This window comes from Chaetodon trifascialis, chromosome 3, assembly GCF_039877785.1.
Source record: "Chaetodon trifascialis isolate fChaTrf1 chromosome 3, fChaTrf1.hap1, whole genome shotgun sequence".
NCBI classification, from domain to species: domain Eukaryota; kingdom Metazoa; phylum Chordata; class Actinopteri; order Chaetodontiformes; family Chaetodontidae; genus Chaetodon; species Chaetodon trifascialis.
Genome location: NC_092058.1, coordinates 10,990,582 through 11,016,478, shown reverse-complemented (window position 1 = coordinate 11,016,478; position 25,897 = coordinate 10,990,582). Strand labels below are relative to the sequence as shown.

The window sequence follows — 25,897 nt, the reverse complement described above, 5'->3', positions numbered from 1 at the left end:
GAATGCCAGTTTAGGGAGCCAGCGTATGATTGAGGGCAGTACAGGAAAAACCATTAACTTGTCGTAGGCTTAGTCGTTGAGCACTAAATTCACCTGTCTGCAGATAAGGCAGATCACTTTATGTGTCCCCTGAGCTCTGACGAAGTAAGAATTGATCAATTTGCCCTGAAACCATAGTTTCAACAGCTGCAGCACTGATGAGGGAATGTAACTGTTGTGGAGGGCGCATTTTGTGGTTGCAGGGTTTCTGAAGGCCGCCATTGCCCGACATGCCGCACTTTGAGAAACTCTGATTATACGCTGGCGTGGTTCTTGCTTTTCAACACCACTAACTGTCCGCCCATAACATGCAGGCCACAATGTAAGTTTGTTTACTTTGTCGCTCGTTCCATATGGTGTAACAGCGGCGCTCTGGCAGCCTGTCAGCTGCTGTCAATCAAACACAGACAGGGACACGCCCCTCCAGCCGGCTGAGATGTTATTTCCCCGAAAGACTGTTTTTCTTTCTTGTAAGAATAAAAAGCTATTAAGACTACATCTGAAAAACACACTCACAAAAAGGGATGACTAAATGTGAATTCATCTGGACTCTAATAAACCTCACAATATCACAGTTATTCTCCGTTGCTTCGGTATAATCCTCCACTGGAAATCATTATTCTAGAAGCACTCTCAAATCAATAGCTGATTTTCTCACAGCAGCAGATGCGTCTCTCATTTCTTTCACACAGGCTTCAAATGCATAAGCGCAATTATCCTCTTTTGACACAGTGACGAAGCGAGTCTTGGTGATCAAAATGGATTGCAGTGCTTTTATCACAAATTGTATTTCATGCTCATTGTGTAAATCCTCACATGCAAAATATTCCAGTCAACCATCCCAGCGATTTGAGTATATGTGTCTCATTAAGCATTTGTTAACAGTTTTCAAACATATCTGTGCGTCCCACACCGGTGAACCCGAGTCTCTGCTACTTTCACTTCCTGAATATGGAACAAGATTGGTGCCAAAAACCTGTCTCGCAGCTCGCTTGTGCATGAGGAGGAGGTGCCTGAATATGTGCTCTGGTTAGGAGGATGACAGATGATGGAGCATGAGGGAAGCAAATCCAACCATGGATGTCGCCTGAGAGGAAACCACACAGCAGAGACCTGTGGTTTCACCATTTCTGTCACAGGAAGCAGACAAAGTGCTGTGGCCAGAGAGGCGGGAGCGTTAACACGTCCAATCTATCGTAAAGTGGTGGAGAGGGTTTGCATCGTGATTTCTACATTTCCTGTAATAATTTGCATGAATCTCAAAAGTATATTGACTCTTTTTCCTTAACAGATACTGTTGCTATGACATCCACAAAGAGTAGAATATGCTCAGTTAAAACTGGGGGTGTATAGCATGACTTCTGATTGCTATAATTGAGCTGGCTGCAGAGGAAACTGGACATTACCACATTACAAAAGTGAATTTCAGTGGACTTGACACACAAGTTGGGGCTTTTTGCAGGCGTTGTGCTGCACAGTTTAAATGATCCTGGTGATTGCACGTATTATTTTGAGAAGTGCTCAAAGCCCTGAACAAGAAAGTCATAAAAATACTGCATGTTAGTACCCGCAGGTCAGATTATAATGGATGGATGCAATGGATCACTGTCGACCCACAGAGAAGAGAAACTGCTTTAATCCCATCGTTCCATCTAATTCCGCACATGCAGCCATGTAATGTAGTGCGCAGATCACTGCTGATGGCTGTTCAATTATTCTGAAAAAGCAGAACCTGCGAGCAGGCCGCATGTGTTACCTATCTGTGCAGCATGGGGCCGGCGGAACGGATTGCGAGCCCTCATCACATCTTTGATGCGCTCCACTTCCTGCTGGTAGCGGCGGCGGTCCTTCATGGCTCCTTCCTTCGCCTCCTTCAGCGCACCCTCCAGCGCCTTAACTCGCTCAGCTGTAGACCGAAGACGTTTCTCCAGCTTTGGAAGCTCACAGCGAAGATCTGCATTGTCACGGACCAGCTGTCTCATGCGCACACACACACAAAAACGCATTCAGTATGCCCAGCGAGCATGTCAGCAGTATGACCTCCTATATAAAAAAAGATATTTATGAGATGCAACATTTAAAGGAAAGTTAGAAATATATCTTTTCTTTAGAAAGTTTACTTTTTCTGTCAGGGATAACCATTCTCTGAATGCAATTTAGGAAGAACAAGAGTCCCTTTGAATTGCTGCATGTACCGTTGTGAGACCTGGGTATGATGTTTCACTGTTTCACTGTTTTCCTGATGTGTTTGTTTTGATGCCAAAGAATTAATGCGATTTTTCTTTCTGCTTTTGTGCAGCGTGAGCGATCCCCCTTTGGTAGCAAGAAGAGAAGTACAATAAAACAATGGAAGTAGCAGTGACCACATAGCCTCTTTGGCCTGAACTGGAGCATTTCTGTCAGTTAGAGCTAAATCGGTGCACCTGGGTGGAACAGAGGAGTGCCAAGTACAATCTGATGGGAAAATTGTCTGAGAAAAGAAAACCTATACTGCCCTTTATGTTGAGGAAACATGACTGACTACCTCAAATTGAATGCTAGCTCACCTGAAAAATATGGTAAACACACAAAGCACCCGTACAGCTAACCCATATTTATATAACATATCATATATAACAGTTACTGTCTGTCACTAACAGTACTGTGTAAACATGAAGGCTTGTAGCATTTCACTGCATTTCATACAACTTGAGGGGGGTTTCTTCTTCTTAACGGAGGTGGGCCACTTTTTTCTGATATTCTGAAATTTCCCCTTGCGGGACTAATAAAGGAATATTGAATTGAAATGTGTCCTGAAGGCGGAGAGCAAGCAACACCTGCTGGTACTCGACGGTTGGTGAGAAGCGCAGCAATGAGCACATTTCACTCTTGAACACAAACTGTGACGATCGACACAGAGGTGAAATTAATGCCTCATCAGAACTGTTTTCAAAGAATATTTTAGGTTACAAGATAAAAGACTTCAAGGATAAAGACTTCCTTAAACCTCCATACCATCCGGGACCAGTTCTGGAGGCACACAGTCTCTAATGGGGCTAATGGCACATTTAACTCAGTCAATAAGGAAGCCACAGCATAACAAACCACTTTTATCAATTTCAGTGCTGCATCTTTTGCCAATAAAAAATACTGATTAGTACCCTCTGAGACAAGAAAACTAAAGTAAAGTAAAGTAAGTAGAACTAATAAAGTGATTTCCTTCTCTTAATGCATGTTTCTTAACTTACATTTTGACCAAAAAAACCACCTACAACAAAGATTGAGTTATTTCATTGGCTGCGTGAAAGTCTGACCTCTGCACAGGAATAAAAAGTAAACGTTTATGTAAAAACATGAATGGTTATGATTATACTAGTGAAACAAAATCAATGTGGAGATTAATTGATATTAAATTGCTGCCCACAGCTTGTTTCTTATGTGTGGGAAAGAGCAGAGACTGAGTACTTTAAACACGGAGAGTTTGCTGCTACGTGATCATGAAAACTAATCCACGGCCTGCAGAGATGCCGAGTGCAAGACCAGAGGGTTTAGCAAACAGGGCAAAGTTATCTAACAGGCAAAGCAGGCAAAGGATTCGGGGAATTCAGCAGAGCCACTGGAGGCTTGGCAGTGCTGGTTTATTGTCCTGTGATGAGTCATTTCGAAGGCAAAAACAAAAGACAGGAGGTAAGTGATGTTATAAGGGAACTCATCACAGCTGTGTGTGTGCAGACGGATGCACAGACATTAGTATATCTGTGCAGGGGGAGAGAAACTCATACATAGCCCCGGTGCAGTGTCCACTACCGGTCTGTGGGAGCCTTATCACTCTCCACTGGGAGTTTGCTGATATATGACCATGACTTTCATCTTCCATCCCACAGTATCAGCAGGTGGTGGATGGGTTGGAGTCTCCCCGCAGCCACTTTAGGATTGGTTTTCTGCCTGACAAACTGCTGCAGTGCAGCTCTCACCAATCTGCCAGACTGAGAATATGTGCCAATCCGCAGAACAGTTAGCACATCAACACTTAGTCCACTGCTTTGGTCCATTTAGGGATATTAAAGAAAGATGTGAGGCGTGTGTGTGTTGATGTCCAATCTTTTCCAGCGCTGGGTTGCTTTTGAGAGCCTGCGTGTGGCGGCTAGAGAGAGGAGACAGACTCGGCGTGTTGGCGTGCACCTGCGCGATGAATTCATTTGTGTTTATCAAATGTGAGTAACTGTTTTGCGCTGTGCGGCTTCCTTTCCCTGAAGGCAGCGCGGTTCAACGCCTCCTGCTGCTCGTTTTCAAGGAGACGTTCATGTGAAGTTGCTCTGCTGAGATGATTGATGGTGCTAGCATTACTTTTGCCCAGAGGACAGGAATGACAAACAGCGCACACTGCTCTGTATTTTAATTTGTCTTTCTTCTTGTCCCCCTCTCGTATTCTACCCAGCGAGGACATTTCTGCCTTCCTGCTCTCCTACGACACCGTGAGAATCAGGCTTCCAGATCAAAGGGAAACCAGATGAATTGTCCTACTTTTTAAAGAAATGCTGGCCTGGTAAAATGTCATTTTCTGCTTGTATCTGCTGCTTATACTGTTACCTGTTTGTGAACTTTTGTAAGCTGCTCCAGGTTGTTTTCAAGAAAGGAAATCTTCTGTTTCTGGGTAAAGTATCCCCCGCTATCATCAGGCTCCATCCCTGCACTCTGTTGACAGAAACAATAGAGATCTTTTTATGTAAAAGAAAAACAAAAAAAACACTGCGGTTGCAAATGGTGTAGTTCTTCTGTAGTAGTAATTTGCATACAGTCTGCATATGTGGAGAATTAAAGCCTTTAAGTGTTACTTTTAAGCCTTACTTTTCTGACTCGAGTCGTGAGGTCTTGAACAAAAAGCTTGCGGAGGTTGTGCAGGGTGTGGAGCTCACGAGCCTTTGGTATAAAGGGAGAGACAGAGAGAGGAAATAGTGCCGTCCAAGCAGTTACAGAGCATTTAGTGAATCATGACAGCAAATGATGACTTACCACGGTCTCCTCCAGGCCTTTGAGGTCCTGCTTTGACTGCTCATGTCGCTCATGGAGGAATCTATAGATAGACAGATAGATATAGTCAGGCAGATAGAGGGGAAATTCAAAATTAATTTCTCTTTACTCCAACTGAGCACCACACTCTTGCCAGAATAATTCATGAATAAAGAACAAACGCAGCATGGACCGGCTGCCCCACTCATGGGCTGTAACCCATCTGCCAATCTGATGCAATACGCTGCAAAGGTCAGTGTCGAAAGAGGCCTATTAACAGCCAGCTGCTACATTATCCAAATAATCTCCATAATGGAGAAGCAAAGAGATAGACAGAAAGAGAAAGAGGCAAAGAGAGGGTTAAAAAGGGTTTGCCCCCAGGTAATTTTAGGTAAACTGTATAACTATAGTACTCCAAGGAGACAGACTGCTCTGTAAATAGGATAAGAGTCAGAGCTGTAGAGCGAGAGGAAAATAAATAGACAAAAGTGAGACAAAGGACAGAGGGAAAAGGAAGACGTGAATCAAAAGAGGCAGCTCGCCCCCAGGCCTCCATATGGTGAAGTGTTTGAAAGCTGTCCAGGACGGTAAAGCACAGACTCACGTCAGTTCCTCCAGCTGCCGGCTCTTGTGATGCTCTTGGCTCCTGAGACGCTCAAAGTCACAGTGCAGTTGCTCCAACTCCAGCTGCTGCTTCTGGTTACAACTGGAAAGGTGAACAATGGCTCACTGAGGGATTCAGTGGATCGCTTCAAAAAAGATACTTATTCTACAAAAGCAGAATGTGTAATATAGTGGATTCAACCTGGAAACCTCCTCTCTTTACCTTAATGTGTTTTCTTTATAATTGAACTTCTATTACCTCAATGTCCATCTTCAATTTTGCTGCTATGCCCTCAGCTATTTTAAAGAAAATGAGTTGACACCAGACCGGTTTATTAAAGGCTCTTAAACTGGTAGAAAAATGCTATTTCATGGGCTGATTGCTTGCATTGTGATGGGGTTTTGTTGCCTTAGAGTAGCATGACAACCCCCTCGCTGTCACATGAGAAGAATAAATTGTCTTTCCTGAGTCTGAGGTGTAAAGCTCCAGCTCAGTGACGTGCACAGATTTTCAAAGCCAGCAAAAATGATGAAGCATTTCTGCATCAGCATTGGGATTTATTTTTCCCCAAAGTCACATCAGAGCTGTAGTAGGAAGACAGGCATTTTGGCTGATCAGAGGGGTACTTACGCAGCCCAAGGTCAAAACTTAAGTCCCATTAAGGTACAGACGCAACCTGTTTTTTTTTTTTTGTTTTTTTTTAAATAGGGCACTAGGTCAAAGTGAGCCATTACGCTGAGCCATTTCAGATTTTACTCTCCTTGAATTCTGGAGGAACATTAATCATGTACACCGGCTTTTCCTACACTGCTTCAAGGATCTGAAGGGCCACTCTGCTCCTGTTTCAAATGTATTCTTCCTCGCTGACATCCAACCATCCATCCATTTTCAAGCTGCTTATCCAAATCAGGCTGTGGCAGCAGGGCCAGCAGAGCGGCCCCAAACGTCTTTTCATTCATAATTCTCTGCAGCTGCTCCCCGGGTGTTAGCAGACACTCCCAGGCCAGCTGGGAAATGTGCTTTAGTCTCTCAAGAGGGCTTGCCCTGCAGTCTGCAGACGGTCACGCCTGCTACAGAACATCTTCAAAACGAGGCACCTGAGGGGGGCGTCTTTTCAAGGAGCCCGAGCCAGCCGAGTGCTCCTCACATCGTGGTTCAGCAGCAGCTTGACTCTAAAGTCCTCCCACGCTGCAGTTTCCTCACCACGTCAACCACCCACACGCACTTATTTCATATTTCAGCCCCTCTTGCAGCTACAGCAGGGCTTAGACTTATTTCAGAACTCAGCTACTGACTGAGACCATGTATCCCCAATTTTAGCATTTCCACGCTGCTTATAATGGCAGAATTGAATTTCAGACTTGAGCCCAGAGTGAGCTGACAGAGTGGGTAAGCTGTCTGCCTCTGAAACTGGCCTGTACTGAATAGTGCCACACAGTCCAGTCTCAAAGACAGAAGCCTTTTCCAGGACATTTTCAGAATTCTTGTATACTCGGGCAGAGTTCTGATTTAAACCCTGGTTTAGTACGTCAGAGAAGGTGAAGAATTGCAATGAGGCACTGACTCAGTTAAGTCGTCGATGATCTTCTGCTTCTCATTGATCTCGTCTCGCAGGCGGCCAAGCTGTTTGCTGTGTGCCTCACGGTGCGACTCCATCTGCTGCTCCAGAGCCCTCTGAGGTGCAGGCAACAAGAGGGGGTGAGAGACATACTCATATAATGAGAGAGAGGAGAGAGATGGGATCAGGAGGTGGAAACAAAAAGAAAACAAAATGGCTAAATAACAAGAGAGGATACAATTACACACACCGGTGCACATGTGGACATAGGGGGCCACATGGGCACTGAACCCATACACACAGCAGACCGCCACTGGTTATGAAGGGAGACATGGCCAATGAAACTGGAGCATGTCACACACTGACATGCAAAAACACACTCATGAACATGTGCACAAATAAAGGCAGATGATCAAAAACAACAAATAGCTGTGTGCAGCTGAAACCCACATGTGCTGTGTGTTTACCAGGAGGCTGGATTAGCAGCTGGACCTCAAAAACCCCTCTGATGCTGTGTGTCAGCTGCTTTTTGGTCATTTTATTACTTCCAAATTTGTGTAGGAATTTGCACCAGTAAAGAACAATATGAGCAGGATTCTGAATTATTGCATAGTCTTGTTTCCTCATCTGTACAGGTATCAAAATATATCAAAATATATAACACCTTTATTACTTTACATTATATTGTGTTCACAGGTGCATTTTCTTAAATAAAGTTGTGTTTCATCAAATTACTACAAACTAACTGGCGTACAGAAAACCTAAGGCCTGGTAGTTTTCCAGGTTACGGGTTTGTTTTTGGATCTTTGTGCAAAATATAATGAAGCTGCAGTCTGTAACATGCTGTGTGCACTGTATGTGATGGGAACCTGGAGGTAACAGAGGCCCGACAGCAAATGAATGCTGGCAAACCTAATTGAAAGTCATTTATCGAGGAAAAATGCCAAACGTTCGCTGTTTCCAGCATCTCAAATGCGAGGCTGTGCTGCTTTTGTCTATTTTGTTTCATTGTAAATTGAATATCTCTGGAATTCATTTGACATAAGCTATTTGAAGATATTATGTTAGGCTCTGGGAAAGTGTGATAGGCATTTTTTTCCCAACTATCTGACACCAAAGGAATAGTTTGACATTTGGGGAAATGTATTTATTTGCTTTCTTGGCTGAAAAAATGTATTATACCACTTATATGTAAGAGCAGACAGCAGCCTCCACTTACATGTTTAGACGTGAAACAGGGGGAGAGAGTTAACCTGGTTCTGTCCAAAGATTAAAAAAAACTGCCTACCAGCACCTCTGAAGCTCACTTCAGACACTTTAACTCGTGTTTAATCCATAAAGAAATCATAGCATAAAAATGAAAAATTTCCATTTTACAGGCCGTTATGTGTCAGACTATTTCTTGGCTGGCAGTTGCTAGGCAACCAGAGGTGACTCCAGGAAGTTACCCATCCCAGCCAACAAATAGTCAGAACCATCACCCTCCCTGCAAAAGAGGAAATTTTCATTTTCATGCTATGATTTTGTTACCTTTGGACAAAGCAAGCGTAGCAGTTTCCAGGCTTTATGCTAAGCTATGCTAACTCCAGCTTCATATTTATCATACAGACATGACATGACTGTGGCATGAATCCTCTCATCTGAATGTCGGGAAGAAAGGTGAGCAGCAAATGCCAAAATGTCAAACTATTCCTTAATTCGATCAGTCATAAAACAAACACAGACACACACATACACACGCGCGCACACACCTGCATATATACAGTTAGCTGAGTGCTGATGTGGTGTGATTAAAGGTCATTACACCAAGTCGCTCTCTCTGTAGCCATGATTACCTTTATATCACAGGAATCCTGGCCAGATGTGTGATGCTTCCCACTGGCCACCTGTGACATGCTCTCTGAAACACACACACACACACACACACACACACACACACACACACACACACACACACACACACACACAGGACAGAAAGAGAATGACAGTGAGAGAAACCGAGACAGAGAGAGAAGAAGAAACAAGAGGAAGGGAAAAGCAGGCTTGTAAAAGAGAGAAACACTGTGATGTAGAAAGAGGTGACAGTGACCTGACTTTGACAGCACAGCAGCACCGCCGCTTGATGTTGACAGCGAGGTCGACGCGATCTAAGCTGTGCCTTGAGTGTAATAATATCTATTATTTATAACGACAGCTATTGTGTCACACCGATCTGATCTGTTGTTAACACAGTGCTGTTCCTGGTGTCTCATGATGAAATTAGCGAGCGCTACATCTCACACCAGCCCGCGTGATCGACGTGACCTGCGGCACCTTGTATTTATCTACTTCTGTAATGATTCGAGGAGCGCCTGGCTCCGGTGTGGCGTAAGGCCAAAATTGATTGACCTACCCTTAAATCCACTGGTAATTTAATGCAGCTCCATGGGACTGCTCGGGAAGAATGCCTCCCATTGCCTTTGGCCTGATTTGTGAATTGTGTCAGTGTCCTGGGAGTACCTGCAGTTAGCTGGACCTGGCACAAATTTCAAACCTACCATTAATCTATTTGTGCTGGTGCTGTGAAATGTTTGGGAGCCTAAGCTGTTCATCAGTGTTTACTCTTGTTTTTCTTTTACTTGACAGGATAGAAAGGCCTCTGGCACAGACTAAAGCTCTCCATTGAAGCCAATAAAATTGTTTTAAGCGAGGAGGCACTTCCTCTCAGTTCTCGTCTGGCGGAGCTGAAATGCAGTCAGACAGACGGGCTTGTTGTCTTTTTTACATTTGACATGATTTTGTTTGACTGTGTCAGAACATTGACCTTATATTTGACTTTGCCATCTCAAGTCAGCAATTTGTCAAGATTCACAACATAGATCAATCTAAACACTGTCTTTAACTGAGCAGTGAGTAAAAATGTCTCATAGTACCAAGAAGATCATGATTTATTACTCAGTTCCTTCAGCACTTTGTCATCTTAAAAACATGTGCTTCCTCTGGACGAATTCTCTGCTTAAACCTGCAGTATTTGGCTGATTTGTTGACTGTTTGAACATGTTGATTGGATTTGAGCTGGAGGCTTTTATTCTGCCTGATTTATCAACCATACACATGTTGTTTCGCTTGTCTGACCATGTTGATATTTTCAGCTCCTTCATCTCAGAGTCTGAATAAATGTTAAACTCTTTGTTCCTTGTTTGTGAGTTCGCTCACATAGGTAAAATATCTCGACCTGTGCCTGGGGCGCTTTTATTACAGACACAGAGCCTGTACCATTTTTTATGTACTGCACTGACTGTGTTTATGCAGTATTGATCCTTGAGCCCCTGGTTTGGCTGGATTTCACTTTAAAAGTTCAATTCATGTACTGTTACAAATAAGCTGCATCCTCGGCCTGACTGTGTAGTTTCAATATTTCAAAGCAGTTTTGAGTAGTTTTGAGTATCATGACTGTATGGATGGCAATCTTGGTGAGTGTCCACCACTTTGGTCCAGTCTGAAAAGTCTCAGCATCTATTGAACATGAAATGGCAGCCATGGTTCTCAGAGGATGAATCCTAATGACTTCCCTGTGACTTTTTCTCAAGCACCACCAGCAGATCAAAGTTCTGGCTTATCCAGAGAAATATCTCAACATCTGCTCGATGGATTATGACAAAAATTTTGTACACGCATTCATGCCTCCCAGACAATTAATCCCACTGACTGTGGTGATCCCTGGACTTTTCCTCCAGTGCCACGAGGCTGAGATTTGTGCTTTTCAGTGAAATGTTTCCAAAACTATTGGATGTATCGAATAACTTCTCTGTTCACTTTTCATCTAGCAGCATCATCAGATTTGTCTAGTACTTTGGTTTTTAATAAAACACCTGTAAGACTAATGACTTGGCCATCAACCTCAGCTATTGGCTAATTTATGTCTAGAACTAGTTAGCAGATGTTAGCATGCCAGTGCACTAAACTAAGGTGGTACACATAAACCTGCTTAACATCAGCACATTAGCACTGTCATTTTGAGCTTGTTAGCATGCTGGCTTTCAATAGTTGTCCTTTACCTTGTGTTGCTAACTAGCAAATGTTAGCCTAGAAACACATTACACTGAGATGGGGAACATACCTGTTAAAGATCAGCATGTTAGCATTGTTACTGCGAGCATGGTAGCATGCTTACATTAGCATTTAGCTCAAAGCACCACAGTGCTGAAGTGCAGCCAGAATCCCACATTGGCTGGAGTCTTGTTAGCGGGCTCACTCTCTGTGTTTCATATTTTGATAAAGCTATTGTTGTACTTCATGATGATGTCTTCTTCTGTAATGATAATGTTGCATTAGTCTACCTTGAGCTTGGAGTTTGGCCAGCTCCTCGCTCAGAGAGTCATAGCTGTCCTCCAGCTGTCTCTTCTTCAGCTCCACATTCTGCATGTAGTCCGTTAGAGAGCGGATCTTTGCCTCATGCTGAAAGTCAGAAGACAACGTCTCAGACGCAGAGAGTATACTGCTGAGCAAAGGGCCTCTACCTGAGACAGTGCTTTACAGCAAGGATAAAATGTCCTTTTTACTCACTGTGGAATGGATTTGATCTATTCAGAATCATTATTGTAAGACAGCACAAACTGACAACATGATAGCTTTTTCCACATGAGCACCAAAATAGCCAAATTTCCCACTGGATCAACAGATTTACAAACTTCTGTCTCACACCAGATGTTTTCACATGTTTCTAGTTCCTCCATCAGTGCCTGACCTGTGAAATGAGGAGGTGACACGAGGACAGCTCTCTGCCCGTCTCCTCCATCTTGCGGTGACACTCCATCTGAAGGTTGTCCAGGTGGCGGCAGCGCTTCACCATGGACTTCACCTCTGACTTTATCTTACTGATGTACAGGCGAGCCACTGTGAACTCCTCCTCGATCACGCCGGTGATCTCCATGGGCTGGAGATGAATGAGACAGAGAGGAGGAGAGATAGTTAAGGGAGCAGCGGAGACGTTTGGTTAAGATCGAGTGGGGATGATTTAAAGACAGCTGGGAAGTTAAAGAGCCAAGGAGGTATCTTAGAAACCATTTCTGCCATTTTGCCTGCACATCCATTAGGTTAAGAGCATCATTTAGCAGATGCTTGACTCCTGCTGTGCGGAAGATTACATCCACACATCAAAATCAGTCGAAATATTACAGCCAAGGTTTATATCAGTGAATATGCCTGTAACATTTCTTGAGGTATAATACAGACAACTTGATAGTCAAGGGAAATATACAGTATATACATCACTATGTTGTGCAATATATGTGTAAATTTCCACAGATGCCAAAGATCGAGCTGAATCAGAGAGACATTTTTGTAAAATACTGCAAAAGACATTTTGAATGTCCAATTCTTTGGTTTTAATATTTCACAGCATTCCCCTGGTTGTGGGACACATTTTATTTAAGAAAAGGGCTTACACTATTTCAGATAACTTGGTTTCTGCCTATAGGTTTTAACACACAGCGAGTAAATACCAAATATGTATATGAATAGATAAAGGAGAATGTCATTGTGTCCAAGGCCACAAGAAGCACGTCGACAGACATTCTGAGCCTCAGTAATGTAAAAAATGTACTATTACAAACAAAAAAACATATTTTTCATGCAGTCACGTAAGCAGGACGTGTCAGTGGACTGTTGGCTACACCTTGAACCGTTTTACCCTGTTATCATTAACAGCAACATTTGCACTATGGAAAGTGATTTGTAAGTAAATTTGATAATCATGAGAATGATTTTAAATGAATGTTTGGACATTTGTCCTCAGACAGAAGCTGCGCTGGTCTCAGGAGTCTGTTTATGACATCTGTGCGCTCTGGATCTGATGACTGTATCCCTTTCTTTTTAAATGTCTCTGGTAAGTCCATACAATGTCTCCAGTCCTGCACTTTGTGTCCCACTCACCAGCTTGATGTCTCTGTTTCCAACGATGGTGCTGAACTCGCTCAGGTCCCTCATCAGCCCGTTGAGAATCTCAGCAATGCGTTTCCTTTGGTGGCTGCTCACTTCCTGGATACGGGACAGCTCCGCCTCCAAAGCCATGAGGTGAGCCTGTAGGAGGAGAGGAGTGGAACGAGGGAGCGAACCGGAGGAAGATGAGAGAGAGCGGGGGAAAACAGATGAAGGAGACGGAGAGGAGAGGGGAAAGAACAGGAATAATAAGGGCAGAGAAAATTGTATAGCAGAGGGTTTAGAGAGGTCGGGACTGACAGCTCTTTAACCTGTGAGCACACACTGCCACCAGACACATTTTACCCCTGACCCCCTTCTCATCCAAAGAATCCAAACAGCAAAACATAATCGCTGCTAAATTACAAATCAATAAACTGCCGAGATAGAGTTTGATGGCATCTGCGCTGAATGAAAGCATCTGGGAGAGAGAATGATGGCGCTTCCTTTATCCTTCTCCAGTTTGTACCACGTCTACACAATGCCGTGGCCTCAATGGCTTAAACACAATCAAACAATTTGGGTCCAATCGATACTCAACAGGTCTCACAAAATAAAGTGAAAGAAGGGCGGTGCTGCTTGTCCACCTTTGGAGCTAATTCTTTGATCCTGAAAAAACATGCATCAACTTTTAAACATGATTAACGAGAGCAACTATGAATGAGACCAAATTACCCCAGTAACACCCCCCCCCCCCAAAAAAACAACAACAAAACAAACAACAACAAAAAAAAACTGTTTCACTAGCCGTTAAAATCCACTTACTATATATACGGCTTTATAGTCAGTCAAAATACATATAATATTATGTTTCTTCTTTAGAATTACAATTACTCTAATTGGTTTCTCTGTAACACCAGGATAAAATCCTGTTAGATTTTCCATTTAATAATATTTTTTGCAGAGAAAGAAAAAAAAAGAAAACATACAATAGTCTAAAGAAGACAAATTTCTCGAAGCATTATTGAAGAGAGACCTCTGTGTCCTCAGTGGTATCTATAGCCTTATTCTTAGTTTAGTTCACTGTGACCATGAGCAACAAAAATGTATTCATTTCAAATAAAACCTTATCAAACATAAGATTTTCAGTATTTGTCCATTGACGTTATTTCATTTTATACAAAGTGAATCATCTATAGTCACATAAATAATCTATTTGAACTCTTATTTAATGTTGTATTTTAGCTACAGCCCCCATGGATCATCAGTCAATTGAACGCACCATTAACCGCCTTCATTAAATACAGTAGCATTTACTCCTTTATTAACCTCTCCATCTTCCTCTCCTTCATTAACTTCAAGCCATGTGATCGTTTTCCAGGTCACTTCCCACGTCAAAACATTAGCTTAGCAAAAAGTGGTAGTAAATAATTAACTGAAATCGATCCATTTATGAATAAGTAAAAAGAACAGGAGAATGGAGGTTAATGAAAAATGTTAAGTTTAGATTTATGAAGAGAAGAGATGGTCTGTTGAATGATGAATGGAGTTCATCATAATGATAGAAAGGGGGCTTGAGTGGACGGGCGGAAGAAAGAAGGTGTTTAAAGGGGCAGATGAGTGTCAGCGACAGTGAGCGATGGCTTGGCCTCCTGCAGAAGAAGAGAGGGGTTTCCAGTGAAAGCAGCGATCAAGACAGCTGAGAAGACGGTGAGGTGAAGACAGTGATGAATGTACTCCATTGCACCATCTTTCTCAGTCAATTCTGCCCCATTTCTACTGCAGATATGGAAAAATACAAAAAGCAGCAATCAGCAGAACAGCTGGGATGCAGCAGGTGGAGAATCGCTAATAAAGAGTCGGGGGGATGAAGCTGGAAAAGCTGGAATCATTCGAATTTTGTAAGTCACTGGATGGTTTCGTGTATGTATTTAGCTTCCCATCTTGTCAGACTGCCCAGCGGCGTCCCTGAGAATAATGTGTGAGGTGAGAGGTCGGGGCAGGACAGACTAAAGAGGACACAGAGAAGCTGAGCTAAGTGAGATGATTGAGGAAAAGACGGAGGCTTCAGCTGGCTTTAGCTGACTAAACTGCGCAGTGAGTAGTTATATTGTCAAATCATTTCATCAATTTCTGGGCCAGCTCCTGAGAAAGACGGAGAGGGAGGAGAGGGCACTGTGGCAGATTGTAAAGCTGTGTGTGAAATATTGAAGAGGTTTTAAGAAGGTGAGTAATCGTCCTCACTGTCCACCGAGCCAGTCACAATAACTTTATTAAGGACTGACCAGCTCTGCAAATGGTCTTTCTGTTATCTCTATTTGACTTTTTCAAAAGTAATTTCCTGTGCACAAAGATCCAGTCACATGCAAACTCTTCAGATCATCAATACATACTGCAAGTTGGCTTCACTGATGAACTCATCCCATATTTTAAAGGCCCTGAAAATCTTGCCCTCAAATTTTCAGGATTTCCCTGTAACGTTAAATATTTGAGACTAAGTAAGCAGCAATTAAAGTTCAGTTAAAATACAGCTAATCTGCTTCATCAGGACTGTGTTGATGCAGTTTAATTGACGGTGACAATTCAATTCAATTCAATTCAATTCAATTCAATTCAATTCAATTCAATTCAATTCAATTCAATTCAATTCAATTCAAATGTTGTTAAACTCTGATTGGTGCACAGAAGTAAATGACATCACTTTTTCCATCTGAGCCCCGCCCATTTCGAACTGGAGGGTAAAACTGAATAAATACAGTACAGAAACCAAAACTGCAGAAAATAATACGCTCATGTAGGATCCCAACACACAGACTCAGGAGCTGATGGACAAAAAGAGAGTTTTCAGAGCATTTAAGCTCTCACTCAAAAATAAAACATCATCAGACCATCACTAATCGAAAATGCAGTTCTTACTACTTTTCAAAAGCCTCTTCAAAAGCTGACATGAATGCGTCTGACGATGAACGGAGCTGTACACACTCACTGAAAGGAGCATTTTTAATAAAAGCAGAATATCATTAATGACTACAGTTTGCAGGCTTTGCAGATAAACTGTGACAGATTGAATGAATTATGATTCAGACTTTGACAACAACCTCAGACAAGCCATTGAGTGACCAGCCTCTGAAGTGCATTTATGAAATTACTTCAAAAACTGACCTCAATCAAAACCAGTCAGACCTGTGCTCTCTTGGTAGCTGCAGCTTTTAACGTTTCTTGGTGTTTACTTGAGGTCTTTGTGCGAAATAAGCAGCCATGACTGAATTCAATGGTCGAGGCGAAGAAACCACTGCTGGCTCTAATTTGAACAATATTTCTGATGTTTTATGTCAAGTTCTTGATTACTGTCTACAGTGATTATGGAGAATAAAACAGGGTTAGGCTTATACCCCCTCTTCTCCCACTTTCCCTCCATTATATTTAGACTTTCCTAATACTTTTTCTTACATGGATCTGTTCTCAGCCACACAATTTATCTGAATTTTCTCTTTTATCTTTTCCTCCACGCGGCTCTACTCATTATCTCTCTAATTGCATTTTGAACCAGTCGTTCTACATATTCTTGAAAGACAAGGATATAAATGGATAGATGGATAGATTATTTTACACCTAAATGCTCATTTTCTCTCTCTCTTTTCCGCAAATGTGCTTTCTAGTGCTGCATAGCGCACCTCAGTCCATGCCTTCACCAGTTTCTGCTACTGCGAGGATAGTCATGTAAAATCCCTCTCTGTTGCTGCCTCTTTGTTTTTCTTCTCCTCTTCATCATTCTCTCTTTTTCCCTCTTGGCCCCCTTGCTGCAATAAATATTCGCCTTTGCGGCTTGAAAATGAGCCTCCGGGAAGCCAAACCCACCATTTTCTTTGCAAGCTCTTCAGCCAGCAGCTTGTTCTGCACGCTCTTCTCCTCCACCTCCAGGCTCTTCTGGTCGTAGTTGACTGCCAGCTCCTCCAGGGCCTGAAGGACTTCATTTACCTCGGCCTTAGCAGATTCATTCTCTGTCTGCAGCCTGCCGAGCTCCGACTGCACCTTCTCACTATCACCCCTGGATGATGCCAGAAGCTGAGGGACACAGAGATGTAACAGCTGAAAATGAACTGTAAAGATTTGGTGTAAAAACAGAGAACAGAGAAAACGAAGTGTCTTGGATCATTGAGTACAACAAGCAGCTTCTTCGTTATTCACGAGGCAGAGCTGCGTTGTTTTAATAAAACATAATTGTGGGGTTTATCTTTTTCCTTTGCTAGTAACAGATAAGCATGTCTACCAACCCTATTACACAATACAGGAGTAGTTTAGCAGATGAAACACATTTTAAATATTCATGTTAGATTATCACTTGGCACCAGAAGAGCTGGTATTTTTCTGCCACCGTGGTGGTTGTTTGCATGTGCACTGCTGCGGCCCACCGTGAGTCATTTTATTGAATGGATGTCATTAAATGTAGATGTAGCTCTACCCAGGGTGCCTGTGTGTTTGTACTGTAGCATACGCATCATGTTTGGCTAAATGGATGTCGTGTTACTGTACACCCGCCAAGGTTGGGTAGTAATCTAAGCATTCTGGGATATGAATGAACTAATTTATCAAATATGGAGTCTTTGAATTGGCAGCGTACGACATGCCAAAGCCGTGTGCAGGCCGTTTGGCCCACTGGTTCAGCTACCGTAATGAATACTTACTGTAAATACTCTTCTTAATTACCTTTTAATGGAGTCTTTTGATTGCTGTGCTTCCCACGAGCAGTATATACAGACAGACAGACCTGGTAACTATAGATCTGTGTGAGAAACGGGTCTCCAAATTCACAAAGATAGTCCAGCGATGCTCATCCACAGCACATTAAATCACATATCAGATCAATTGCGCGCATTTCTTTGTCTGTTTATGAGCCGCAATGTTTCAATGTCAGCCTACATGCTTCAATCCTTCATCAATCTTTGTATTGATCTGTCCCTCCAATCATTTGTGTTTAAGCGTCCTCTGAAACTCACTATATTTTAAACTGCCGTCGACATGCAAATACACTTGTGATCAATAACAACAATGCTTTGTGTTCTTCAAGTGCTTTCTGGCACCTGAAAAGTGTTTTTCCCCTCATTCATCTCAAGGGCAAGATAATAAACTTCTCATGGCTGAGTTCTATTCAAAGTGTGGGTTCTGAATGCCGCCGTGCTGCAGCCGACTGCGGGCCGTTTAACCAAACGGATGAAAGGATGTAAAACAGAGGTCTTTTACCTCCTCCTGGTCGAGCATCTGCTCCTTCAGTTTCTCAACCATCTGGCTCTGGTGGTTGATCTCATCATCCTTCAGTGACAAAGAGACACATAGAATAGAAACAGTTTATTTACAGTGTTATGTATTACAGGCAATGGTGCTGTAACAATACTTTGCACACTGGTGCACACATGAGAGATATGCTGCAGTTTCAAAACTATTTGAGACAAAAACATTGCAACACTTTGACTTTCAGGTCATATTCACTACTAATTTCTTATTAGCATGCATATTAGTAGCATACTGGCTCTTTATTAGTCATTATAAAGTATATATTAGTTCCTCTGCGCTACTCATCTACAACTACTACACCATTAAACAAGTTTACCCTCAACAGCCTCCTACTTACTGCTTATTGAAGGAAGCTGTTGTATATGAATTACGATCTTAATAACCCTAACCCCCAGAACAATGTATTAAAACAGTGCTTTATAATGACTAATAAACAGCCAATATGCTACTAATATGCATGCTAATAAGCAACTAATTAATGGTGAATTTGTCCATCCATCCATCACAAAACAAGAATGCAGTATAACAGTAAAGAAAAGCACAGTGCATCAATAAGGGTATGATCAATTACTGCTTAGACAGCAGTTATTTGATGGTCTATGGTCAACTGATCGTGCATACAATGGAAAAAGCAAGTCCTCTCAATGCCACACATGTATCGTGTGTATTAATACTACAGGTCTACTATACCACTGAGTAAATGTATGCATCCCCACGGACTGCCCTGTACAGTATGAGTGACTACACACCTGCATATGCCCGCATGTGTGAAAATGTCAAAAGGGTTTTATGCTATGTGCTTTCTGGTATGAATTGTAAAGGGAATACAAACTGTGTTACTGCACTGACACACAACTGGCTCTGCAAATTTAAAGGGATATCTGTTGAAAAAAGCAATGAGATTACACAGCAGTGTGGAGCACAGCATACACGAGCATAGATCATATGTTAAATAAATGAGAGCTTTCATGGTTTTCGATGTAGAACATGGTTTCCCCCATGGCATCTACTCCTAATAGTTGATACATTAGTGACTACTTTGTGCCTGATCTTGAATTCATTAACATGAATAATACATGTGTGATATGTTCTTCATATTCGCGTGTGCATACCCTTACAAAAATTTCCTCCATCGTGTGTACACGGCTCTACATTAATGCACACAAACAGGCCTCATGCGGCATCCATTCTTCACCTTATCATCCAGCTGTTTGTAAAGCTTGCGGATCTCCTCCTCATACTTCTGCCGCTCCTCCTCGGAGATGTGAACCACAATGGAGGAGGCAACTGAGCAAGGGCTGCAGGGGCTGCAGATGTCGAGGAGTGGCTCCTCGGATTCGGGAGGCACCAGGGGGACGTCCTCTGATCCTGGACTCAGATGCTCTAACCCAACAACATCTTCACCTAAAGGGAGCAAATATTAGATTTTTGGTGTTGCTCTTATCTCTGGAAAATCCTCCACTATGGATTAAAGCGTAAAAAAAGGGATTAGTGAGTTAATCTTCAGGGTATGTCCCATCCTTACTCATGGATACATTCAAATCTCAGGTTTCATATACCTCTGTGCTGTAAATGAGCTTCACTTCTATGGACTCAGACCTAACAGCAGTACGAATTACCAGACCTATATATCATTAAGATGTCAGGTGTCTTGCGTTTCGCTTTGGCTCCAGTATTTCACAAAGAAAAAGGCTGTCGAATGGAGAAAGGGAACATACTCTCTATGCTAATTGTGCTCAAGTACAGGCACTCAGTGCCACAAAGAACACAGAAAAAGGCTAAGACCAACTGCTACTCTGGTAATGTGTCTCTGGCTACATGCTCTTCCTCTGGCAGCATCAAGAGGTTTATGATGATGTGTCCCTCGGTACGGGACAAAAGCAGGAGGAGATGCGATAAAATAGCACAAACAATACATACAATATAAAGGTGGGATGCTCCCAAGAGTAAGATCCTCTGACACTGACACATTTAACACATGAGCAGTTAACATTATTCCTAATTGGTTTAGTTTCTATTGTATTTGCAGTTTTGTCTGTATACACATATATACACTGTATATACGTCCCTAATTTTTAAGACACAGCAGCATAAAGCTCTTGATGCTGCCCTTTTCCTGGTTTGTAGTGTGATTAAGTTGTGCATTTGTGCACATTTATTTGGTATATTAAATTTTCTAATTTGTCTGCATTCACCCGCTCCCCCTCCTTTTTTTCTGTGTGTTTTTACTGAATCATTTGGGAGGCCTTCTTCCACTGCTTTTTGTGTGACTCCAGCATTTCACTGCACTGATTTGATTGATTCAAAGCAGCTGGGAAGAAGAGGATCAATCCAGATCAATTGACTGCTTTGCCTCTTTAAGATGAGTTCAAAGTAATCCATAGTGGAGACAATACACCTACTGTAGCTGACACCGATAAGGTCTTCTTGTCCAGCTGAAGGTGTGCTAATAACAACAGTTGCCTGCTTAAAGGCCTGAAACCTGAAAACACGTAGTGACACACTATAGGAGATCCCCGCTCGAGACTGTAGAGGTGATGGGGTGGAATTTACTGGAAGAGACAGCTGTTCTTGTCTTTGAGCCATCCTTGACTAAAGAGCCGGATAATGTGATACAAGATGGAGGTCAACAGCATTTGTCCCAGGGAGTTCCTGGCCTGAAGTGGGCAACAATATACAGGGCAGTGAGGTGGCAATGGGGGCAACGATGTTGTCAAAATGATCCATTAGGAAATTAAAAGTACTAAATTGTGAGAGAGACACAGGAAGAGAGTGGAGGGAGAGATTGTGTATGAGTGAGTGGATGGGTGTGTGAAGGAGAACAAGAGTAACTGAGGCGAATGAAGCAATAAAAGCAATCATTTTCACTGATAGCAGTTCAATAAAGATGCGTTACAGCGTTTTTAAATTTCAGGTCAAGCAGTGAGGGAATAATCTTCAAGAAAAACATCGGACAGGATTCATTACACGGCTTGAATGTCAACCGATCACTACTATTGAGAGCTCTGACATTTGAATTGACCTACAGTCCAGGGGAGAGGATGCTTAGAAGTGTGAGTGTGTGTGTGTGTGTGTGTGTGTGTGTGTGTGTGTGTGTGTGTGTGTGTGTGTGTGTGTGTGCGCTAACATGGAAGAGGATCAGTGTAAGATATGACTTTTCTGTGTATGTGATTAGCTATTGTTGCTGTGATGATTAATAATACATAAAGGAGTCATAAAAGATAAAGCCTGCAGTGATTCTTGCCTTCAGCACAATATGAGGGGAATCAAATTAAACAAAGTGTAACAGTCTGAATAATATGAAACAGAAACAGCCAAAAAGAGATTTTTAAGTGTTTTTGGCACCGGTCCAGCAAGTCTGATCAGCTGCTCTCTTTCCTCATCACCACTGGCATGTATTCAGATGATATCAAATGAGGTTAAACCCGCACGTGCGCAGACTGAAAAATAATGCCTGCAGGCTAGCAGGATGGTAAAATTTTCATTCCTGTAAGTAGGTACTATTTCATGCATGAAAAGGGACTGGAACAAGGAGATATAGTGAAGAGGTTTTTCTATGGGGGACTACGTGGAGGCTATGTTCACTGGACTTGACTCTAAGCACTCTCCAGCTCAAGCTCTTTACTTGCAAATACCCCAATTCTCATTTTTTACTGGAGAGTAGGAGGAAAAAAAGTGACTTAGTGTCCCAGTTTAAAATAATTTTCCTAAAAAAGTTTCATTCATTTTGTATCATACATGTTAGGCCTACAGTGATTTAACAATCTACAGCTGTGCTAGCAGCTCTGTGAGGCTGTATGCAGCTAAATGCTAACTCAGCACGCTAACATGTTCATGGTGACATCGCTAACATGTCAATGCTTAGTAGCTATGATATTAGCATGTTCACTGTTTTAGTGCAGCATGTTAGCATGCTAACAGTTGCTAATTAGCAATCAGCACAAAATACAGGTGAGGACGATGGGAGTTGCAGTGTTATTGGTTTTGCAGATATTTGGCCCTAAATCGATGTATTGGTCAAATTAATTATATGTCCCTCAAAACTGTAACTGTTAAGCGAATGGTGGTGTTAGATGAAAGGCCAGAGGAGCATCAAAGTCATGATGATTCATCCTCTGGAGACCATGAATGTCTGTCCAAAATGTCACGGCAATCCATCCAGTAGTGGTTGAGATATTTCAGTCTGGACCAAAGTCGTGAGCCTGCCACAACACCGCTTGTTGAGGCTAAAAATACAAACTTATTTCTGATAATGTCAGAAAGCCTGGGCAACAATTTCCACAGTTTGACTTAGACATTCTGTGTTTTTTTGAGCTGCCAGTGTGATAACAGTGCAAGTATTACCGTTCCTCCAGCAGTTCAGCTCAGCCTCCAGTCTTTGAACACTCTCCTTCAGTGACCTGTTCTTCTCCTTTTCTTTCTCATACTTCTTCTTCCACTGCTCCGCTGTGAGCTCCAGGTTCACCGACACAGTATTTCTGATGGTCTTGGCTCTAATTGCAGTGAAGCAGGGACAGAGCAGAAAGAAAGAGAAAGGGGAGGAACCGGTGTGAGAGTGAGAGGAAAAGATACAGAAGAGCGGAAGAGAAAGGAAGTGTGAGAGACCGGCAGAAAATAGAGAAACTGTCAACAAGGGTATTTCAGCCCTGGCTGCTCAATGAAAATGGGCTTGCATCTCATTAATTGCTATGCAAATTGGGTTTCTGCCAACTGTGTTTGATGGTGCATGTAGAGAGAAGGAGGTACACGGAGGCAAGGATTCAAAACGCTCTCACAACACCTTCACATCAAACATAGCAATCACACGATTCATACGAGGACAGAGCACTGTATGTGGCTATAAATTATTCCTCAATTATGACGCAAATAAGTGGCGTCACAGAGTTGAAACATTTATGATGCTACAGCTGCAGCACTCAGCTCCGCTGTGAATTTTACATCAGTGGCTATCACTTAATTTTACAGTCCAGTGGGATAACACTGTCGTGATTATTCATCTAGCCCCTGATATTAGCAATACAAGTAGCCCTATCTAAAGCTGTCCCATCACATCTGAATAGAGATAACACTTTGTTTGGATAGTGCAGATGATCAAACATCAGGTGGCAATAAAGTTAATGTTGAACAAAATGGTAGTGGCTAGTTCATCTGCTGCACCTATTACATGTTATATACATATTAGTTCCCAGTATGTACCCAAACCATCCAACCACAAAATCTGTATTTCTAATAGCAATAAAACAACTAAAATAAACCCTAACCGAGACACTGTATTCAGTACCCTGCTCTTAATGACAGGGCTTCCCCTCAAGTCTGTGCATTTGTGGGCATTTTTCTGAAACAATACAGTCACTTGATTTGATAATGCTGAAAATATCCAAATAAAGAGTGACAGAAATTTGTTTAATATCATGTCATGTATTTTTGGTGTAATATTGATGCTAAGAAAGAGATTAATTGTGGTTTTCAACAGCTGCTGTGGCTGACTGAGGGAGATAAGAGACAAAATTTTCTGCTCAGTAAAATTATAATGTCTGCTGTGGATTCTGTCACTCCCTTTGCTCGGTCATACATTATTTATTTCAGCCAACTCTCGTGTCAGTCTCTATTCAAGGAATTCATTGGTGGGGGAAAAAGGCTTGGGAGGCATAAGGAGGCTTTTTGGGGATCTTTCTTTGCATCTGTGGGTTTCTTTGAGTTGACAGTGAGCAATAGGAGTGGAAAGCTGGCAAGCAAACCAAACCACAGCTTCTATGAGTCCAGCTTACGCTTAAGATTAGAAAAGATGCTCTTTAGGCAATCCCGGCACGATCAGAAAACAAATTGCAACACAGACCTTGCCTCCAAAGCAGGGTGCTGGCCGTCAAAAGCAAAGTTGGAGGCAGTAATATGTGAACAGCATATCTGAGTTGAGCAGATTTCAGCAGAAAAACATCCTAACAGCTGCAGCTGAGCGAGACAGAAATGTGTGTTGCGCTGCACGGTGCAGCAGCCCCTGGCTGCTTAGCATGGAAGCCAGTTACCGTTGGCCAAACATCAAGGTGGATTTGGTCTCGACATCATTGTAGCTGGAGGGAGAGCAACAGATGAACATGGTGGTGCGACAGTTCCCGCCCAGCGAATCCTGTAAGATGCGAGTCATTTTGCTGTCACGGTACGGCACGTGGGATTTCTGCAAAAACATAAAGAGAGGAGGAAAGAAAGGGAAGCAAAGATGGCATGAAAAACATTAAAAGATCGGGATCACAATGCACCTGCATTCCTTTTGAAAGATGAAAAATTTGGTGCTGTGAGCATCAGCGGAGAACAAAGAAAGATGAGGTTTCTGCTGCATCATTGACAGTATTACCTTTTTAACCTTTGAAATGTCTTCAGAAAGACTGTGTCCTTGCTCAATGAATAAAGAATGAATGCTAGTCGATTATGAAAGATTTGTGAGCCATTTACAGTCTGTGTGCCTTTTCCATTTTATGAGGAGTTCCCTGAGAATTATATCATAATAGTGAATGTTTTAACGACGATGATGAGGCTTGGAAGGACTATAGAGCATAGAGAATGGATCCAGTGGTTGAATTTCCTGGTTACTTACATGGATATGAGTTAGCGGCTATAGTAGCAATGGGAATTAAAGATGAGCGGACAGAGAACTAGCTAGCATGTCACTGCAGCACTCATCTAATCCAGCTGCTGGACAATCAGCAAAACCCCCAGTTTTTATTCAGTGACAACACTATCCTTGCTTTACACAATATCTCTGCATGGCAACTATGGGATGGTTAACATAGGAGAAGACTGTGGTTATGGCAAAAAGAAAGGAAATTGTGAAAGGAAAAGTTTGATATTTCAGGTAATCCACTTATTTGCTTTCTTCCTCAGAGTTAGATGAGAGGATTGATACCACTTTCATGTCTGTAATGTAAATATTAAGCTACTGCTAGTAGCCAGTTAGCTTAGCTTAGCATGGTATCGCTAAAGATCAGGAATTAACACATCACAACTTAAAGCAAACTTCATACAAAACCAAATGAAAAAGAAAAAAAAAATGTTGTTTTTCAGGTGATTATGTGTCAGTGCACACCTACTGACAGAGCCAGGCTAGCTGTTATCCCCCTGCTTCCAGTCTTTATGCTAAGCTAAGACAGCTGGTGATAGCTTAACATTTACCATAGAGATATGAGAGCAGTGTTGATCTTCTCATCTAAGACTCAGTAAGAAACCAATTGAGCATATTTCCCAAAATGCCTAACTATTCCTTTGAGGTAGGGTTAAGGTTATGGGCATTATTAATTAATTAATAAAGGATAAACAGACTGGGCTGATCTATTGTATTCTGTGATTTGGCTTTGAGTGACTGTTTGGACACGATACAAACCAAAGACGTTGAAGACATTTAGGCTGTTCTAATCGAATACGTTCAAATAATTCACTGCAGCCTTGACTCAATTTTGTAAAACACATTGCTTTGGCAGCAGGTAAACAATTAAGAGGAAAAGCATTAGGCAGCTGCTATACACAAT

At 42.2% G+C, this 25,897-nt stretch overlaps 2 protein-coding genes across 2 annotated transcripts in view; both read right to left on the bottom strand.

The window, feature by feature from the left end:
* prr13 (proline rich 13) overlaps positions 1 to 25,748 on the bottom strand; it is a 147,369-nt gene extending 121,621 nt beyond the window's left edge. The window contains exon 1 of the mRNA XM_070959507.1: positions 25,744 to 25,748. The gene's annotated coding sequence lies outside the window, so the exon portion shown is untranslated. The remainder of the gene's footprint in view (positions 1 to 25,743) is intronic.
* Positions 1 to 25,897, bottom strand: part of kif5ab (kinesin family member 5A, b) — a 63,209-nt gene that overhangs the window by 10,693 nt on the left and 26,619 nt on the right. Inside the window, exons 10-24 of the mRNA XM_070959489.1 lie at positions 24,404 to 24,552; positions 22,725 to 22,873; positions 19,576 to 19,784; positions 18,330 to 18,398; positions 16,947 to 17,153; positions 13,104 to 13,250; positions 11,917 to 12,105; positions 11,510 to 11,627; positions 9,026 to 9,090; positions 7,197 to 7,306; positions 5,633 to 5,734; positions 5,032 to 5,092; positions 4,867 to 4,938; positions 4,609 to 4,713; positions 1,796 to 2,012 (exon numbers count right to left, since the gene is read on the bottom strand). Of these exons, the coding sequence (XP_070815590.1) occupies positions 1,796 to 2,012; positions 4,609 to 4,713; positions 4,867 to 4,938; positions 5,032 to 5,092; positions 5,633 to 5,734; positions 7,197 to 7,306; positions 9,026 to 9,090; positions 11,510 to 11,627; positions 11,917 to 12,105; positions 13,104 to 13,250; positions 16,947 to 17,153; positions 18,330 to 18,398; positions 19,576 to 19,784; positions 22,725 to 22,873; positions 24,404 to 24,552 (1,969 nt within the window). The remainder of the gene's footprint in view (positions 1 to 1,795; positions 2,013 to 4,608; positions 4,714 to 4,866; positions 4,939 to 5,031; positions 5,093 to 5,632; positions 5,735 to 7,196; positions 7,307 to 9,025; positions 9,091 to 11,509; positions 11,628 to 11,916; positions 12,106 to 13,103; positions 13,251 to 16,946; positions 17,154 to 18,329; positions 18,399 to 19,575; positions 19,785 to 22,724; positions 22,874 to 24,403; positions 24,553 to 25,897) is intronic.